Genomic DNA, 21,537 nt, shown 5'->3' on the forward strand with positions numbered 1-21,537 from the left:
TTTTTAATTATTATTTTTATTTTAATTATTTCGATGAATATCAAATCCAAACTATTGGAAAAAATTTAGTAAAAGAGGCCATAATTTTGTCAATGCTCTCTTAAAATTTTCGACTACTTTAGTTTTTTATTAATATTTTTATTTTAATTATTTTGATGAATATCAAATCCAAACTATGGTTTTTTTTGTGTTGAAAGGTAAAATTTTAAGCTTCATTCAACCAAAAATTAAATTTGGAGAAGTTGAAAAAAATATCAACTGCTTTCGCTATATTTTCGATAGCATAAGGTTTACGGATACGACGATGTATCAGTTTGTAATGTTGCAGAAATTTCGATGGGAAAGATGCTTTCGCTCTGCCCGCCTTGCATACTAGGGGTGATGGCTTTAATCCCAGTTTCGACCAAATAGTTTTTCAGTGGTGGTTTATACTTTCACAGTAAAGCTGGTGACATTTCTAAATGTTTCAAAGCTTTCAGTGCACACACAAAAAAAAATTGTCTGATTCAATCACGAAATTAATTGATCCAATTAATTTTTAATTGAAATGTCTTCAATCACAGAAATAATAGTATCAATTAAAAAATTAATTGAAAGTCAATTAAAAAGTTAATTGATCCAATTAAAAAATTATTTGATATTATTATTTTTGTGATTGATTTTTGTTTCAATTAAAAAATTTGTTGAATCAATTAAAATTTTTTAAAACTCAATTAAAATTTTAATTGGAAAAAATTTTCGTGAAATTTTTTTGTGTGCAATGTGAAACGCCGTTCGTACCGGTTATAAGAATAAAGTCCATCCCTTGTCAATGAACTTAACATAGAATCGGGCAACACTCATTGATAAGAGAGAAGTTCATCATCTGTGATCTGTGGTATCACAATGGTGTGAACCTGAAATATTGGGATGTAACTACACCTGTCTACAAAACGTAGTCCAATGTTTGTGTACCAAATACATTGCCTAAAAAATTGAACCAAATTATTGACGAAAGTTGAATGAAATGAAATCTAAGCATTGCTGAAAGGATTGGTCATACAAGACGAAAAGTGAATCAAAATCGCTACAACAAGATAATTGGGATTGGAAAGAGTTCATCCACTCTGTCTGTTTGAACTATTCTGCACTTTTCTGTCAACGGCTGATGAGTTTAATGGTAGCAATCGAAAAAAAACAACCAGAGCTGATCAACAGAAAATGTTTCGTCTTCTAACAAAACAACGCTAGACCAACCACATCGTTGATAACACGACAATAACTGGGAGACCTTCCATTATCGGACTACCATTTGTTTCGGTCAATGCGGATGTCTTTTAGAGTTGACCTGTGGAAATTACTTATTACAATTTTTCACCGAGGAATCACAAAAGTTTTAGACTAATGGAATATTATCTCGCTACACAGAAAAAAATAGTTTTTGACTTCAATAACAAAATTAATTGATCCTATTAATTTTTAATTGAAATTTCTTCAATCACAGAAATGATAGTATCAATCACCAATGCCAATTAAACAATTAATTGATCCAATTAAAATGTTAATTGATACTATTAATTTCTGTGATTGAATTTTTCTTTCAATTTAAACATTTCTGGAACCAATTCAATTTTTATTTAAACATTTTTAGAATACAATTAAAATTTTGATGGGAAACATTTTCGTGATATTTTTTTTTTGTGTGTAGAGGAAAAATAGTAAATGGTGGCCGATAACAACCCAACCAAATATATACTTGTTTTAATAAAGTTCTTTAAAAATATGTGTGGAAAATTGATTAATAATATGAAAAATGATTTTTCGACTAACTCTGTTTCATTTCATAGAAAATAAAACGCATTTGCTCCTTCACAAATAGGTCTTGCAGTTTTAATTGAATGTATATATGAGAATTCTCCTTCTTTTTTTTGTAATGTAGAAAAACCTAATGACTTCTTTTCTTTTACAATAAAAAATTCATGGTAAAACTCAAAGTAAACGCAACTTATTTTTTTCACTTTTTTTAATTCAAAAGAAAATAAGTATTTTGTATATAAAAAAAAAAAACATAAAATTTATGGCTATACAAAAGAAAAAAGTATATTAAAAAATGAATTTGGAATAACTTACCATGTGATCCTAATAGTTTATAAAACCTATACTCTAAGTGTAGTTGTGGAGCCTTTGACTTCATTGGCTCCATTTTTATTGCTACATGTTCATTGTTGTACAGATTTTTGCCTGTAAAGAAAAGAAAGGGAAATTTAAGAATTTTTAATGTTCCTCAAAAATAATTATTAAATTTTCTGCATTAGAATGAGGTTTCCACTAAAAATTCAATAAAAATGCTGAAATATCTCTGAGATTTTTATCAAATCTTGCCAAATCATGGCTGAAAAAGATCTAGGGCATTGATTGCATAGCATTTCATCTTTTTAAATTAACTGTTTCAAAACAACAAGCTAGTTTTCTGTGCAGAAATCCAAGTACCCACCTTTAGTTTTTTTTTTGAATTAGATTCATTTGAAAAAACTCAGTTCCTTCCCAGTGATTGCTTTATTATTTCTTTTTTTCCCGACAGATGGAAAAAAAATATTTTTTTTTGTACCCCAACTTCACACTAAGTAAATTTTTTTGAACTCGTAAACACAGAAAAAAATGTCGCCTATATTTTTTTCACAAGTAAAACTTATGTTCTAATCTAATCAATTTTTCGCTTCCGCTTAAAATCCGTCACATCTCTGGGCACCTTATTTGGCTCCATCCCACGTACGTCAACCACATGAAAATCTTGACCGGGTGCCTGCGAAAAACTGTCACATAATAAAAAATTATCAACGATTTAAGTTTAGCATAATCCTTAACACTGCACAAGCCAATTAGAACATTTTGCTTTCAGGACGACTTTTGGGTTAGAAGTGTTGGGAGATCTTCGAAATTTGTTTTGTCGTACCATAATCAAGCTGTCTATTTATAGTCAAGGTTTCTCGATGTTTCTAACAGACTTTTGAAACAGTATTCCGGTATAACATAGGTCATTTAATATTTTTGTTTTTCTGGACAGACCGACGGACGGACATGATTAAGACCCAGAATTTCATGACCATTCAAAAAATACGCTGGCCGTATCATAACCATGCTGTCTATTTTTAGTCCTTTGAAACAGTATTCCGGTGTAACTTAGGTCATTTTATATTTTTAGTATGTTTTTCGGGGTAGACCCATAGACGGACATTACAAAGGCCCAGAATTTCATGACGATTAAAAAAATACGCAGACAAAAGACGAAAATTTATATACAATTCATCCCATGCTTGAAGTGGAGGGTACAAAAACTCGAAAAAAAAGCATGCTAATATCACTATTCCTGCAAAATCTAGGTTGATTTCAATAGATGGACAGACAGCAGATATGTGTCTGTCCGTCCATATTTTGAACTCTGAGTTTTGAGGAACGAATATATGGACAGACCGAAGGATGGGCGTACGGACATTGTTAGGACACAGAATTCCTGGACGATTAAATCTCAACACCTAAAGGATCAAAGGCTATGCACACACTTTTTTTCTGGTTCATTCACGAAATTAGTTGATTGATCCAATTAATTTTTTAATTGAAATGTCTTTAATCACGAAAATGTGACTGAGTATCAGTCACATTTTCAATTACTTTCTTCATCTTGCCTATATATTAATTGACTTACGGCCATTTTTATGTAGCGTCGTTAGACTTTAACTCCAAGTTATCAGGAAGTAAAATGGAAATATCTTCTCTCCGGTTAACTTTAACTGCAAAGTTCAGTTAAGTTCCCAAATGGCATATCGTTGGCAGAAATGCAAAAGAACGTAACTACAATTTTAATTTTTTTTTTTTACAGGAGAAGGTAAAAACGTTATAAAATCTGCAAGAATAATGTTTACGTAACCATTTTTTTAAATACTGATTAAAACACTCCGACTTTATTTTTGATCGTAGCAACCTAAAAGTTTGTCAGACCATGGCTGTTGATAAAACACGCAAAATGCAGTCAAAAAACCATTTTTCGAATTTTTGTTAGTTACGTTCTTTGGCATTTCTGCTAACGATATGGAATATATAGGCATGATGACAGATATGTCCATAGTACGGTTTGAAAGTTCGTTAGCTAACGTAGCACTAACGGAGCTTCATGAAAATGGGGGTTAGTGTTTTTAGTTTAATTGAAAAATTGATTGTTTGAAATAAATTTTTAGTTAAAACTTAAGACAAATTTCTATTTTTAGTTAAAACTTAAGACAAATTTCTATCACTTTTTTTAATTGACTTACGAGTTTGATTACACAGAAAAAAATATCACCAAAATTTTTCCAACTAAAATTTTAATTGTTATTAAAAAAATATTCAATTAGAAATTTAATTGGCTTAACAAAATTTTTAATTGAAATAAAAATCTATTACAAAAATTAATTGTATCAATTAATTTTTTACTTAGAACAATTAATTTTTTAATTGACTCTGTTGATTGATACTATCATTTCCGTGATTGAAGACATTTCAATTAAAAATTAATTGAATCAATTAATTTCGTGATTGGAGACAAAAAAAAATTTTTTTGTGTAAAAAGCTATTTGTATCAATTAGTTTTTTAATTAAAAATTTTAACATTTTTAACGATGAACTTAATATTTCTATATTGATTACACAGAAAAAAATTTCACCAAAATATATTTCCAATTAAAAAGTTAATTGAATTTGAAAAATTTTCCAATTAATAAATTAATTGATAGAATTAACTTTTTAATCATGATAGAAACATTAAGTTAATAAGTCAATGATAGAAAATTTAAAAATTTTTAATTAAAAAATTGATTGATACAATTAACTTTTTAATCAAATTCGGAAGACTAATTCAGTTAAAAAAAGTGATGAAACTTTTTTTAAATTTTTAATTAAAAATTTAATTGAAATTTGCTAATGAAATCAATTAATTTTTAATCAAGATTTTTTTCTATGTCCATTTTAAACTGTGATTGATACTATCATTTTCGTGATTGAAGACATTTCAATTAAAAAATTAATTGGATCAATTAATTTCGTGATTGAATCAGAAAAAAAATTTTGTGTGTAAAAAGTTAACTGATACAATTAATTTATTAATTGAAAAAAGTTTCAACTTCAATCAACTTTTTAATTGAAAATGTTTTGGTGATATTTTTTTCTGTGTACATTGATTTCAATAGACAGACAGAGATATCTGCAAAGACTCTGATTTCTGAGGGGCAAATGTGTGAACAAACCGAGGGATGGATGGACATGACTCAGACCCAGAATTTTATGATGATTAAAAACAAAATACGCAGGCAAAAGACGAAAATTAAAATGCAATTCATCCCATGGTAGAGGTGGAGAATACAAACACTCTAAAAAACAAACAAATATTTCTACTCTATTCCATTAATAGCTAGCTTGATTTCAAAAAATGAACGGACATACATATCCAGAAGGAATGTGATTACTTAGGGATATACGGACAAACAGAAGGATGGACGGACGGAGATGACTGGCACCAGAGTTTCACGACGAGAAGATGAAAATTAATATACAATTCATCCCATGCTAAAGGTAGATGATACACAAAGGCTCTAATAAAGCAAGCAAATATCTCTATTCCTTCAAAAAGATAGCTTGATTTCAATGGATGGATGGACAGATATATCCATAAGGACTGTTTAGTTGGAACGACGTCTAAGAATATATGTACTCCAGGGGGTCCTCCCAAGCAAACGAGGAGGAATATTGACACCCAATTCATCACATGTAGAAAATACAAACATATCAAACATTTTCGACAAAAACAAAAATAAAGGTTACGACTTTTTTTGAACCCAAGGGTCAATACACAAATCATTACAATATAATTTTAAATAGAAAAAATTGCACATATATAACAGATCGAAAAAACGGAAATCACTATACAAAGAAGGACTTAATATTGATTTTGCAACATAGAGAAAATAGAGACATAATAAATGGAAGAGAGTATGAACCATGTCGAACATTCATCTGTTTGATTGATAGATCATGTGTCTTGCATATGATTCTATGAGTTGTTTTTGTTTTTTTTCATGTTCAACGTTCATACCTGCTGGATTAATATTTCGGGCGGAATAGGCAGTTTGTGGGAAGAAGCACATACGACGACCTGTAGAATATTTTTTAGAAAAAAATACAAAAAAATTTAATATTTATTTCTGAACAAAATATTGTGACTGGCATGCAAAAAAGTGTTTTTTAATGAAATTATGATAATCACAAGAGGGAGAAAACCCCCTAATAATCGTAATAATCAGAAGAAAAAAAAATGAAGGGATTTGATTTCGAGAAATTATAAATACTATACAAATTTCAAGGACACTCGGATTGCATATGAACGGGATCCAGATCTTAACTTTGCTTTGTGAAAAAGTAGGATTTAAAAAGTAAAAAAACAGACTTTTTGATCTCATTACAATTTCCAGGGAAAAGCAATTCCTTTATCGGACAAGGTGGATTACATAGGACTAAACATTCAAGAAACGATTCGCAGATAAAATAGTTTTATTCTATTGGCTACGAATTAATACCAAAATCTTTAAATTAAGATAAAACTCCTTCTGATTCAATGCATTTTTTAGTGTAGAATACCATGGTACATGGCGCTTTACTGGTTTACTTCATTCTCCTACAAATGTTTCCACGATATCGTTAAAAATTTCCCTATGAAAATGGAAATTCAATATGTTTCAATATTTCGGGAATTCCCATTTGAGAAATACCGAATGTAGAAAAAATTTTTAAAACAAATATATTCGATTTTTTTCTTGCACTGTGTATATATATAAATTCAATATGTATTTTTTTTTTTCATTCTATTAGTAAAACAAAATTCCCAAAAGTACATACATCCTACATATTTAGTATATGCCCATATGTATGAGAACGTATATGTCGTATATATATAAATATTTTTCGACGTCATCATGGCGATATTTTTGACAAAACAAAAATGAAAATAAAATTATGTCATTTTATGAGTATGTTTGCCAAGTGCTGTATAGAAGTTTATTTACCTTTTTGATAATTGATGAGATGTACAAATATTGTCTTTTTTTTTTGCTCGGTTTGAGCATTACCTTGCCCCCCACAGCTCCCAATGGCAATTTGCTTACACAATTTAATTGATAATGAAAAAATTATTTAATCCTTAAAATGTATTCTCCACAATGGGAGAATATTACAATTAGCTGATTCATATAGAAATGACTTTAAAACTGTAAATTATCTCAGACTATTTGTCATTGTTTACTAATCAGTTTTAATTCTATAGCGATATTTTTTATCTATTTGTGTTCTAGGAAACAATGACTATTGAATAATATTATCGGAAACGCATTAGAATTCATATAGTTAAATTTGTTTTACAATCGCTTTCATTTAGAATTAATAAAAAATCTGGAAAATGAAATAGGTCATAATCCTGACCGTTGTCCGCACAAAATTTTCTGTAGAAATAAAATCCGCACAAAATTTTCTATAGAAATAAAATTTTGACTTTTTTTGAATTTTCTATAGCAATAAAATTTTTCAAAAATTTTCTATAGCAATAAAATTTTTCAAAAATTTTCTTTACAAATAAAATTTTGCAAAAATTTTCTATAGAAATAAAATTTTAACAAAATTTGCTATAAAATAAAATTTTGCAAAAATTTTCTATAGAATAAAAAATTTGCAAAAATTTTCTATAGAAATAAAATGTTGCAAAAATTTTCCATAGAAATAAAATTTTGACAAAATTTTCTATAGAAATAAAATTTTGACAAAATTTTTTTCTATAGAAATAAAATTTTTCAAAAATTTTCTATACAAATAAAATTTTGCAAAAATTTTCTATAGAAATAAAATTTTAACAAAATTTGCTATAGAAATAAAATTTTGCAAAAATTTTCTATAGAAATAAAATTTTGCAAAAATTTTCTATAGAATAAAAAATTTGCAAAAATTTTCTATAGAAATAAAATGTTGCAAAAATTTTCTATAGAAATAAAATTTTGACAAAATTTTCTATAGAAATAAAATTTTGACAAAATTTTCTATAGAAATAAAATTTTAACAAAATTTGCTATAGAAATAAAATTTTGCAAAAATTTTCTATAGAAATAAAATTTTGCAAAAATTTTCTATAGAATAAAAAATTTGCAAAAATTTTCTATAGAAATAAAATGTTGCAAAAATTTTCTATAGAAATAAAATTTTGCAAAAATTTTCTATAGAAATAAAATGTTACAAAAATTTTCTATAGAAATAAAATTTTGACAAATTTTCTATAGAAATACAATTTTGCAAAAATTTTCTATAGAAATAAAATCAGCACAAAATTTTCTATAAAAATAAAATGTAGACAAAATTTTCTATAAAAATAAAATGTAGACAAAATTCTCTATAGAAATAAAATTTTGCAAAAATTTTCTATAGAAATAAAATTTTGCAAAAATTTTCTATAGAAATAAAATAAAATTTTGCAAAAATTTTCTATAGAAATAAAAAAATAAAATTTTGCAAAAATTTTCTACAGAAATAAAATTTTGCAAAAATTTTCTTAGAAATAAAATTTTGCAAAAATTTTCTATAGAAATAAAATTTTGCAAAAATTTTCTATAGAAATAAAATTTTGACAAAATAAAAAATAAAATTATGGAAAAAAGATTTTTTGGTAAAATATTCTCCCAATTTTGGTAGATTATTTTTGGCTGGAGTGGCAACCGTGGTTGCAAGTTGTGGGCAACACTTCTGATTATTTTTGAAAATCAAATTTATGCAGATATCTCTGCTAGAACATGAGATATTCGCTGATGATTTTAATTATAAGCATAAAAATTTAATTTTGCATAGCAAATTATTATATCAAATTTTAGTTGAAATTGGTTTTCAGGGTAGAATAAAACAAAGAACCAGGTTTAAACCGGTTACGGATATAAATTTATATGTAATAAGCGCCACAGACGAAACCTTTAATCGGATATGGATGTGAACCGGTTAAATTTCCGGTTCTAGGGAGAATTCAGATGTAATAAGCGCCGTAATAGAAAAAAAATATTTAAAAAATAGCGCGATATTTTCCCAAAATTTATTCTTTTTCTAAACCGGGTACGGATATAAATCGAATAATATCGCCGGTTCTAGTATAGGTAGTTGCACAAATTTGACTTTGACGGACAGGCAGAAGTGTTGAATACAATTTATAATTATTCACTACCTTATCGCGAAATTTTTTCTTGATTTTTTTTTTGTTTCATTTTGACTTTTAAACCGGGTAACGGTCTTAAACCGGTTATGAATATTAACCGGTTAACATATCCGGTTCTAACGAAAATTTAGATATAATAAACGCCACAGACGAGACCTTTAACGGGATATGGATGTGAACCGGTTTATATCTCCGGAGGGAGTATTTAGATGTAATGGAAGCCGGTTCTAGAGAGCATTTATATGTAATAAGCGCCGTAGAAGAAAAATTTAAATTAAAACAAATATACCGCGATACTTTCCCTAAAGTTATTGATGAAAAATTTTGAAACCGGTTACGGATATAAACCGATTAATATCTCCGGTCCAAATATAGATAACTACACAAAATTTGAGGCAGATGTGTTGGATACAATTATTCACTATCTACATCGCGAACTTTTTAATTTTTCCTTTGAACCCGGGTGCGAATATAAACCGGTTAATATATTCGGTTCCACTAAAGGTATCAAATTGGATACGCAAATGTGTTGAATAGAATTTAAAATTGTTCACTACCTTAATTGCGTTTTTGTGTTTTTTTTGTTTTTAATTTTTTGATTTTTTTGTGATTAATATATCCGGTTCTTCTAGAGATACCTTTTCATTTATAATCAGTTAACTAGAACCGGGGTTATAAACTGAGAGGTATAGCTAAACTAGAGTTAACCTAATCGAATTTGGATAGTGACCAAAATCGATTAATTAATCGACTTTTAACACATAAATCGAAAAGTTGACATTCACCCTTATTCCTGAAGTCGCCCTCGCTCTCGCCGTCGCTTTTTGTCGTCTGTCGCTTTTAAGTCGTCTCGTCATTCATTTGGTATTCCTGCGAAGTGGCGACGGCGACGACGACGATTACTTTTTGTACCAATTACAATACTCGGTAATAAAAGGCCGATATCACTAGAAAACAATCAGCTGATGTGCAAAAAAAGAATTTTATTTTTTTCGGTTTAAAATATTTTTATTGCTGACGCAAGTCTAAGTCTGAAAATCAAAAAATATTTAATTTGACGCGGAAAAATGTGGATATATATATTCGAGGACAGTTAAAGCTTCCAAAACTACAAAAATGGCGACGACGCTGAGATCAAAGAAAACAATCAGCTGATGTGCAAAACTGAATTTTAATTATTTGCGTTTAAAATGCTGTTTGTTTGTAATCCAATGTTGACTTGGAAAATCAAAATAAATGACAAATTTGACTCGGGAAATGATTTAGATATCTACATTAGGACAATAACAACATCCGGCATATACAATTGGAACGACGTTGACATTATGTGTCCAAGGATCATTCAAAGTTCGACACAATTGTTACCTAAGTTTGGTGCTAAATAAAATACATTGGCCTTGAAGGATTTCTATTAAAAATAAATGGAATTGAAAATCAACACGTTTACTTTAATTGTACAGTGTTCTTTTCTATGATTTGAATGTGATGACCATAACTGCTATATATACTGATTTTTTCCCCATTTTTTTGTAATTGTTGAATATTAGTCACTTTACCTCTTACCAATTTCCATTTTTTACATTTTTTTTTCAATTGTTCGATTAATAAAGTCTAAAAAACTTCTTCAAAAATTAAACACTAAACTCGTCGCTGATAAATTTAAAGCGACAAAAAGCGACGATGTTGGCGACAAAAAGCGACACCAGGAATACCGATTTTCTTCGATAGCAGAATATATCGACGAACGGAATACCAATTAGTGGCGACTGACGAAAAGCGACGGCGAGGGCGACTTCAGGAATAAGGGCGATTGACTTTTATGACAACTCATAAAAATTCGAAAAATGTCCTGTTTCCATATTAGGACAAAATCAAAAATTCGAAAGTCGACTTTTCCCAATTTCAAAAAGTAGAATTTACCAAATTTGGAAAAAGTTGTATATGCAAAAGTTGTTTTATCCAAAAGTTCGAAAAAGCGAAAATCTACTTTTTGTTTATTTCCTATATCGACAATTCCTACGTCCCTTGTATTCTAGTCTTTAAAGGATTTACTCCTAGACCTTTCTTCTCCGCCCATATTGCAGACATGCTAAGGGATTATTTTAATTAACATCAATAGTGGATTAGAGGTTTTTGGATAAAGTCAAATGTGGATTTTAGCCGAAAAGGCGATTTTATCCCCAATTCAAAACTGGCAACTTTCATCTATTTTGCAAAAGGTAATCGGACCAAATCGTTTACTTTAATTATTATTATTATTTTTGTTTATTGATAAATGTTTGATGTTTGATTTCATTAAAATTTTAAGACATTTTTCTAAAATTTTTAAACTCACCTAACCGCAATTCTCCAAAATTACCACAGCCAATTTTTTTACCGACACGAAAATTTGGTCCGACCATAAGGACCCCGGTTGAGGTGCTTACTGATTGGCGGGCGGAATACATATTGCCGGAACTGACTGCGTTTCGTGCAGGAGCTGTGCCGCTACCCCCGCCACCGCCTCCTCCTCCCCCGCCGCCTCCACCGGCTCCGGATGTCCCTGCAGGCTGTGTTCCACCACCACTGAAAAATAAACGAAACATTATTAATACAAAAAGAAAATAAAGAGGAGAAAAAACAAAAACAAATTTCAAAACAAAAATAGTTTCACAAACTCAACAAAAAAACACAATTATTGGCATGAAAATCGATACAAATCGATAGAAATTTCTTGACATGCTTAATAAAAGCGCTGAAATGATTAAATATATCCATGATGACAAAGCTTCAAATCAATAGCATTCCTCCGTTTCGTGGTCATGGGCTATATCAATGGGCGTTGGGAATTTTCTATCACTTTTTTTTTATTGTCTTTTTTTATTACCAATATTTCTTGAATTTATTCAATAATTTGGGTGGCATTGGCTTTGTTAAATGAATTTTAATAAAAATAAAACACACACAAAAAGTCAAATTGACATATAGATATCTTCTGGAGGGGTTTTGCATTATTTATAAATAAACAAAACAAGTATTGTAACACACACAGAGACAGTTTTTCTTCCTTGAAGGAAGTAGTACCCACTTTTTCATTGCTATATCATCATCATCATTGTTGTTGTTACCGTTGTTGGTGTTAAAAAGGAATTCTTGCCGCAACATCGTAGATTATACGAATGGACGACGAGACTACACAATTTTGAAAATTCTAAATAGAATAGAATATTTATTAAAAAGTTGTCCAAAGTTTGTTTTTAATATTAAGATAGTTTGAAAATGACAATGGAGGAAGACCAACAGAATGGAGAACGGAAAATTTTAAAATAAACAAAATAAAAAAATGTTTATACCTTTTGTTGACACATTGAACAAAGAATGAATGTGTGTGTGAGAGATTTTAATTTGACATACAATCCCTGTAGGAATTTATCGAACTCACTCAAAATCAAACTAACTTTTTACTAATTTGAGGCGATTTTTAGCTAACTCAATATTTATGCAGTCTTGAGTCAGTTGAATTTTTCCCAAACTCACTTTTTCTCGATCAGCAATGAGTTACCTTTTCGCTCACTCTAAGCTGATGCATATTTAAGTGAAGTAAAGTCATGGAAACAATTCAAATAAACAAACAAAAAATATGTATTGACTTCTATAACTGTCAATTTGGATTTGGCTTTTTATGTTTGTTTCAATTGTAATTTCAGAGAATTTTGTCATTTTTTGTCACGGATAGCGGTAAGTAACATATAAATGCATAATTAAAATTGAATTTAATAATTAAACTTTGTTTTTTTCCACTAGAACCCATCATTATCAGTGACGGTATAAATGGAAACTTCGAATAAAAGTATTAAATGGCTGTTTGGGGACGTAGATATTGGGAAATACACTTAAGCCTTTGGACTTCCCTGACGAATGCCACTTCCATTCAGAGCGCGTCTTTACAAAAGAAGGTACAACTCCCTCTGAGTTAAACGAGAAAATTAAGACAACACTCAAACTCAAAACATGATGAACTAAACTAATATTACCCGATTTTTTTTTACGTTATATTTTATTTATTGTAAAATAATTTAAAAAATCTGAATTGTTATTATTTTTTAATTAATTCAAAATAAAATGAATCAAAAATAATAAAACAAAAACAAAATATTTTATTATCCACAAAGAGCTCACCATAAACTAATCAGTTAGGAGCTAACTTATAGTATGCTCATATATTATCAGCCTAAAGCTAACTCACTTTGAGCTAACTTTTGGTTAGCTGAAGCTTATGCAGGGTTGAGTGAGGAGTGACTCGTTCCAATGACAACACGTGTTAAAACTGAATAGGATTTTACATGGGAAATGAGTTAGGTTTTGAGCCACCTATGACTCAGTTATAACTAACAATTTATTAACTTAAAGTCACCTCAATTTCCTACAGGGATACTTGTTCTTCAGTTCAGAGAGAGAGAGAGAGAGAGGGAGTTTAAATAAAGCGACAATTGCTTCAATTGAAAGAGGCTTAGACTAAGCGACAGTTGTGAAAGCTTACATTCAAGTCCCTTCTAAATCCTTAATCTGAAAATTTTCTATAGAAATGAAATTTTGACAAAATTTTCTATAGAAATAAAATTTTCTATAGAAATAAAATTTTGACAAAATGTCTATAGAAATAAAATTTTGACAAAATTGTCTATAGAAATAAAATTTTGACAAAATTTTCTATAGAAATAAAATTTTTTACAAAATTTTCTATAGACATAAAATTTTGACAAAATTTTCTATAGAAATAAACTTTCGACAAAATTCTATAGAAAATTTTGTCAAAATTTTATTTCTATAGCAAATATTGCCAAAATTTTATTTCTGTAGAAAATTTTGCCAAAATTTTATTTCTATAGAAAATTTTGTAAAAAATTTTATTTCTATAGAAAATTTTGTCGAAATTTTATTTCTATAGACAATTTTGTCAAAATTTTATTTCTATAGACAATTTTGTCAAAATTTTATTTCTATAGAAAATTTTGTCAAAATGTTATTTCTATAGAAAATTTTATTTCTATAGAAAATTTTGCCAAAATTTTATTTCTATAGAAAATTTTGCCAAAATTTTATTTCTATAGAAAATTTTGCCAACATTTTATTTCTATTGAAAATTTTGCCAAAATTTTATTTCTATAGAAAATTTTGCCAAAATTTTATTCCTATAGAAAATTTTGCCAAAATTTTATTCCTATAGAAAATTTTGCCAAAATTTTATTTCTACAGAAAATTTTATTTCTATTGAAAATTCTCTCGAAATTTTATTTATAAAGAAAAATTTCTTAAAATTTTATTTATAAAGAACATTTTCTCAACATTTTATTTTTAAAGAAAATTTTGTAAATTTTTTTCTATAGAAAATTTTGTCAAAATGTTATTTCTATAGAAAATTTTGTCAAAATTTTATTTCTATAGAAAATTTTGTCAAAATTTTATTTCTATAACAAATGTTTGCAAAATTTTATTTCTATAGAAAATTTTCTCAAAATTTTATTTATAAAGAAAATTTTCTCAAAATTTTATTTATAAAGAAAATTTTCTCAAAATTTTATTTATAAAGAAAATTTTCTTAAAATTTTATTTATAAAGAAAATTTTCTCAAAATTTTATTTCTAAAGAAAATTTTGTAAATTTTTTTTATCTAATTATACAATTATTTTTCGAGCTTTATGGACAGATATAGATTAAGGAACATGGTTAATAGAGCCATTGAAAGGAAAACGCCAGATACCAATCTATACACGCCTGGACTGTACATGTTTCGGTTCGGGCGAATGAACCTTTCCACAGCCTTTAGTATAGATCTGGCTGGGAGAGATAACTCAATTTTGGGCCCTTTATGCTAACTCCTTATGGAGAAAACATTTGGGAAATTTCCTCTTACAAATTGAATCATCTTTTCTCCCACTGTACATCATCTTTTCATATAACTTACAAGTCCCTTAATCTTATTTTTTATTTCGTTTTGTTACATAGTAATGCAACAACCCAAAATTTATTTTTAGAAAGCTAATTTGTCAGAATTCACCTAAGTGGTGAACAGTCGAACAATGCTTATTGTTTCTACAGTCAACTACAACATATGACAATTAACAGAAACTGGTTTCCAGGATACAACAACAATTCTAACGCGTACATTAGTCTTTCTTTCTTTTCAATGGCTCTATTAACCATGTTCCTTAATCTATATCTGTCCATAAAGCTCGAAAAATAATTGTATAATTAGATATAATGCATTTGGACGTCAATTGCCTGTTTCATTATCAGGCTAACATGAAATATAATAAGCAACGATGAGCCCGTCGTAAAACTAGGAAAAACACGACTAATGTACGCGTTAGAATTGTTGTATCCTGGAAACCAGTTTCTGTTAATTGTCATATGTTGTAGTTGACTGTAGAAACAATAAGCATTGTTCGACTGTTCACCACTTAGATGAATTCTAACAAATTAGCTTTCTAAAAATAAATTTCGTGTTGTTGCATTACTATGTAACAAAACGAAATATAAAATAAGATTAAGGGACTTGTAAGTTATATGAAAAGATGATGTACAGTGGGAGAAAAGATGATTCAATTTGTAAGAGGAAATTTCCCAAATGTTTTCTCCATAAGGAGTTAGCATAAAGGGCCCAAAATTGAGTTATCTCTCCCAGCCAGATTATACTAAAGGCTGTGGAAAGGTTCATTCGCCCAAACCGAAACATGTACAGTCCAGGCGTGTATAGATTGGTATCTGGCGTTTTCTTTTCAATGGCTCTATTAACCATGTTCCTTAATCTATATCTGTCCATAAAGCTCGAAAAATAATTGTATAATTAGATATAATGCATTTGGACGTCAATTGCCTGTTTCATTATCAGGCTAACATGAAATATAGTAAATTTTTTTCTATAGAAAATTTTGTCAAAATTTTATTTCTATAGAAAATTTTCTCAAAATTTTATTTCTATAGAAAATTCTCTCAAAATTTTATTTATAAAGAAAATTTTCTCAAAATTTTATTTATAAAGAAAATTTTCTTAAAATTTTATTTATAAAGAAAATTTTCTCAAAATTTTATTTCTATAGAAAATTTTGTCAAAATTTTATTTCCTTAGAAAATATTGTCAAAGTTTTATTTCTATAGAAAATATTGTCAAAGTTTTATTTCTATAGAAAATTTTGTCAAAATTTTATTTCTATAACAAATGTTTGCAAAATTTTATTTCTATAGAAAATTTTCTCAAAATTTTATTTATAAAGAAAATTTTCTTAAAAATTTATAAAGAAAATTTTCTCAAAATTTTATTTCTAAAGAAAATTTTCTCAAAATTTTATTTCTAAAAAAATTCTCAAAATTTTATTTCTATAGAAAATTTTGTCAAAATTTTATTTCTATAGAAAATTTTGTCAAAATTTTATTTCTATAGAAAATTTTGTAAAAATTTTATTTCTATAGAAAATTTTGTCAAAATTTTATTTCTATAGAAAATTTTGCCAAAATTTTATTTCTATAGAAAATTTTCTCAAAATTGTATTTCTATAGAAATTTTTTTCAAAATTTTATTTCTATAACAAATGTTTGCAAAATTTTATTTCTATAGAAAATTTTTGCAACAATTTTATTTCTATAGAAAATTTTATTTCTATAGACAATTTTGTCAAAATTTTATTTCTATAGACAATTTTGTCAAAATTTTATTTCTATAGAAAATTTTGTCAACATTATATTTTTACAGAAAATTTGTCAAATTTATTTGAAAACACTCAAATGGGAAATCTTGTCCGTATGTATTATAGCTGAGACATTGCTCCTTCTGATTACCACTTGTTCCGATCTATGACGCATGACCTGGCTGCTCAGCATTTTCGTAAAAAAAGCCTAAATTGACCTTTCTGTTAGGTACTACTTTTTACTAGAAATCGTCCCTTTACATCCAAAACTAGTAAAAGTAGAAGGAAATTTCAAAATCACGCTCTCTTATTATTTTTCTTACTAGGTTTTATTCTGCAATTATTTCCGTGTATTTGTTTAGTATTATTTTAGTCTTTTTGTTTGGTTTAAAATTCATCAAAATAAATTAAATTAAAATCAATTTAAGGTATTTTCGTCCATTTGGGCAAAAACTCATTTAGTTGACAACTTTTATAGATGTTTTTTGTTACATTAGAAATTTTTATTTTATAATTTTTATTATATAATTTTTTATTATAATTTTTATTTTATCTTTCTTTTGTATCAAATAGAAGATAATTATTCAAGTTTGAGATCAATCTCAAGCATGAATAATTATCTTCTGCTTTTGATTACATTTAGCATATACTTATTCTTATTTACCATACTTTTAACAATATTTTGTCCCCTGATAAGATTTTTTTTTTATTATTTTGTACAGCGAGTAAAAACAGAGAAGAACTAATAAAATTCCTAAAACTGATATTACCATGGGTAAAATTACTTTAGCATATATAACGTTTTTCTTTTTGTACTTCCGTAAGCAATTAGCATATACAAAACGCCTCCATGGATATTTGTAAATTCGTTTGTTAAACATTATTCTTGGGCTAAATTAAATATCTCGGTGGGTAGCACGAGAACAAATCCACATATTCATATTTATTTATCGCTACTTGTTTTTTTTTTACAATGAGAGGGGTTAAAAATAAGTGTTATGTTACTCTACCCAACCCTATACTACGAATAAATTGCTAGTACATATTCGTGAAGTACACTATTGATCAAAAATTCAAGCGCACACATACACACTCTCATACAATGGTATGCTCAAGTTTAGAGAGGGATGTAACAAAAAAATTGCAATGCCTTGTAACACCAGCATTATTTTCATTCCAAACTATTTGCGCTAAAATTGTTAGCTTCTACAGAATGATGTGCTCTCATGACATTGAACTACATTTTAGTATTCAATGCTTCATTTACTCAACACCACAGGAAGGTTGTGAGACCGAAGCATTTTAAAATAAAAAAAATCTTAAGGTTGTTCTGTACTAGGGCGGATAAGGTATATAAATATTGGCTTGTATCACATGAGGCTTAATAAGGGCAAACTCAAAGGCTTATACCTACAAATACCTTAAGATTTGAAAATGTTTGTGTGCAAGAGGCCTGAGTGGTAAATTTAGTGAAATGATTCAGTTCAAGAGCCTCAGGGTTGCAGATTTTTTGTATGTGTAATATTTGTTATTTGTTTAATTGTTTCGTTACTTTATGATTCAATAAAATATTTAATATAAGCCTTTTCCTATTCTCACTGTTTCTTTCCCTCGCTTTCTCACATAAACCTACACATTTTATAGAGCTGTTTGCTCTGGTTCTATGATTTTACTCAGTTTAGTCCAGAGATGGAAATGAGTAAGCCCCAAAAAGGTACAAAAGAGAAGTCAGTAATTCAACAAAGCAAATAATGGCAAATGAGAGAAAAAAAAGTTGGGAAACCCCTTTGCATGGAATTGAGTTGTATTCAAAGATGTTGTCGTTGACTTAAATATGTTGGAATTGACTATCAGTCATGGAATGCCAATCAATGAAGTCGATTAAAAATTTAATCAAAACAAATAATGTTTTTAATTGAATATTAGCCCACATTCAATAAATCACAGAAAAACATAAGCAAAATGTTTCCAATTAAAAATTTAAATGAAGTTAAAAATGTTATAGATTAACGCCCATTTTCATGAAGCTACGTTAGTGCTCCGTTAACTAACCAACTTTTAAACCGTATTATGGACATAGCTGCCATCTAGCGTATATACTCCATATGCTAGTTAGGATCTTAACTGTCAAAAAATATTCAGTTAAAGTTAATCGGAGAGAAGATATTTGGAATTTACTTTCTGTTAACTGGCAGTTAAAGCCTAACGGAGCTACATGAAAATGGCCGTAAAAAATAGCAAATGTAATCAAGTTTTTAATCAAAAAAAAGGCAATTAAAAATAATTAAACATTTCTACGATTTTAATTAAAATATTAATTATCGCAATTTTTAATTGAACCAATTAAAAAATTAATTGAATATGTCGAACAAATCAATTAATTTTTTAATCAAGAATATTTTTAATTTCCAAATAAATCTTTGATTAACACTATCATTTTTGTGATTGAAGCAATTTCAATTAAAAAAATAATTGGATTAATTAATTTGAAAAATTTTTTGGAGATTTTATTTGAAAAAATTAAAAAAATATTAGTGATATGTTTAATTAAAATCCTAAAGATTGTTTATATCAGTCCCTACATACAGAGTGGCTAATATGCATTGCAGGTTGTTATCTATCTTTTCCAAACGCTCGTCTGACAGCTGACAGATTTATTCCATTTCACTATATGAACGGATGCAACAGATATTGAAAAATCAAATTGGACTAAAGCCATTAAAGTTCGAAAACGTCCAAGAGTTCATCGGAAAGTAGTTGACTCGTTTGCAAGTGGAAAGTTAAAGAATTTGGCTCTTTTTTCGTTGAAAAATCATTACAAATTGAGCATTTTGTTTACTTGACAAAGAAGTCAACTGAAAATTTACACAACCGATTGGCCACCAGACCTCAGGCGAACCTCGGCCTCTACGGACTGCCTAGGTCATTTTGGAGTATAAGGTTGGTACTAGGTTAGGTTAGGTTAGGTTATGTGGCAGCCCGATGTATCAGGCTCACTTAGACTATTCAGTCCATTGTGATACCACAGTGGTGAACTTCTCTCTTATCACTGAGTGCTGCCCGATTCCATGTTAAGCTCAATGACAAGGGACCTCCTTTTTATAGCCGAGTCCGAACGGCGTTCCACATTCCAGTGAAACCACTTAGAGAAGCTTTGAAACCCTCAGAAATGTCACCAGCATTACTGAGGTGGGATAATCCACCGCTGAAAAACTTTTTGGTGTTCGGTCGTAGCAGGACTCGAACTCACGACCTTGTATATGCAAGGCGGGCATGCTAACCATTGCACCACGGTGGCTGATTTCTTTTGGTACTAAAAAAGGGGCCAAAATGCCGCGAAACCACTTTCGTTCGGCGTATGATGGCTTTGTCGGACGTTTGAAGGCTACAATTCGTGATATCTTTTTATTTTGTCATTTTTTGCTTTTGGACAATAAAATACAAAAAAAAGAAATAAAGCGATTTATTTTGTTGCATTACATATCAGTCACCATGTATACAGTTTTGCATTGCAAATGATATTGGTCGATTATTTTAATGAAGCCTCATCATAGACTGAAGTCCAAATTTTAGTCATACGGAAAGGTGACTTTTCAGGAAGGAATGTCTTTTATATTTCCTTTCGTATATTACGTTTTCGTTCTTTTCTTGCGTATTACCAAGGTACTTATCTAAGTACATATAATGTTGTCTTTATACTTCAATACATTATCTGTAAAATTTAGTACCAAAAATGTATAGTAACTGGAATTTCCATCACTGATATGTTATAGCGGTGCGGTGGTTTCATTGTAGTTTTATGTGCTGCACAACCACAACTGCTGAGTGTGTATTTTGTTTTCTTTCTGATGACTCACTATAGTTGCTCGCCTGCTTCAATGTTATTGACGATAACTTTAACTTGACGCCAGTACGACGTTGTGGTGTCGCAGCGACAGCGTATAAACTCTGTCTAAAGACAATCAGTGAACGAATAAATATATATATGAGAAACCCTGTTGTATTGAACTCTATCCCCTCTCCTCCACGGGAATTCACACACCATCGAATTTATGTATTTATCTTTATTTCTTTTGATTACTTTTGTGGTTTTTGTATGTCACACGAATCCACCATCATATGTGCATTAAGTTTTCACATATAACAGATGTTTGAGAGATGTTTGCCTGACTTTATTTTCCTCGTGCTAAGCTTTAAACAATGTCATTTTGTTAGCATATTATTGCACATATAAAAATTATCGGATATTTATGGTCTTATATTCTTTTTTAATTTATATAAATTTATGGAAATTATTTGCTTTAATTTCGGAGTGAAATTTTTCTCATTTAGCAAGAAATGTCGATTACAGTTTGACAATCACAAGGTTTTTGCTCCACAAGCAGAAAAGGAACATGACCACCCCAAATATGTTTCGGGAGTACCATATTACTTTTTTCCACGGGGAACATGTAACATGTTTGTTGCAGCCATGTTATATTCTCCAAAATGTACCTGATTTCGGCAAGCATGGTATGAGGAGGAAAGAATATTTTTGTGACAAAAATGTTAGATGGTAACAATGTGCTCTTGAAACTTGTTGAGGGTGATTATATTACTTCTTTGGGTGCATTAATCACTCTATTAAACTCA

At 28.9% G+C, this 21,537-nt stretch overlaps 1 protein-coding gene across 20 annotated transcripts in view; it reads right to left on the reverse strand.

The window, feature by feature from the left end:
• gish (casein kinase I gish) overlaps window positions 1-21,537 on the reverse strand; it is a 148,000-nt gene that overhangs the window by 44,479 nt on the left and 81,984 nt on the right. For 12 of the 20 annotated variants that reach the window (XM_075290261.1, XM_075290260.1, XM_075290270.1 and 9 more), the window contains exons 3-6: window positions 12,309-12,431; window positions 11,577-11,806; window positions 6,101-6,160; window positions 2,110-2,220 (exon numbers count right to left, since the gene is read on the reverse strand). In XM_075290261.1, coding sequence (XP_075146376.1) covers window positions 2,110-2,220; window positions 6,101-6,160; window positions 11,577-11,806; window positions 12,309-12,385 — 478 coding nt within the window. In that variant the 5' untranslated portion in view covers window positions 12,386-12,431. The remainder of the gene's footprint in view (window positions 1-2,109; window positions 2,221-6,100; window positions 6,161-11,576; window positions 11,807-12,308; window positions 12,432-21,537) is intronic. The other 8 variants (XM_075290264.1, XM_075290263.1, XM_075290279.1 and 5 more) reach the window with 1 other exon arrangement.

Source organism: Haematobia irritans, chromosome 1 (assembly GCF_050003625.1).
Source record: "Haematobia irritans isolate KBUSLIRL chromosome 1, ASM5000362v1, whole genome shotgun sequence".
Lineage (NCBI taxonomy): Eukaryota > Metazoa > Arthropoda > Insecta > Diptera > Muscidae > Haematobia > Haematobia irritans.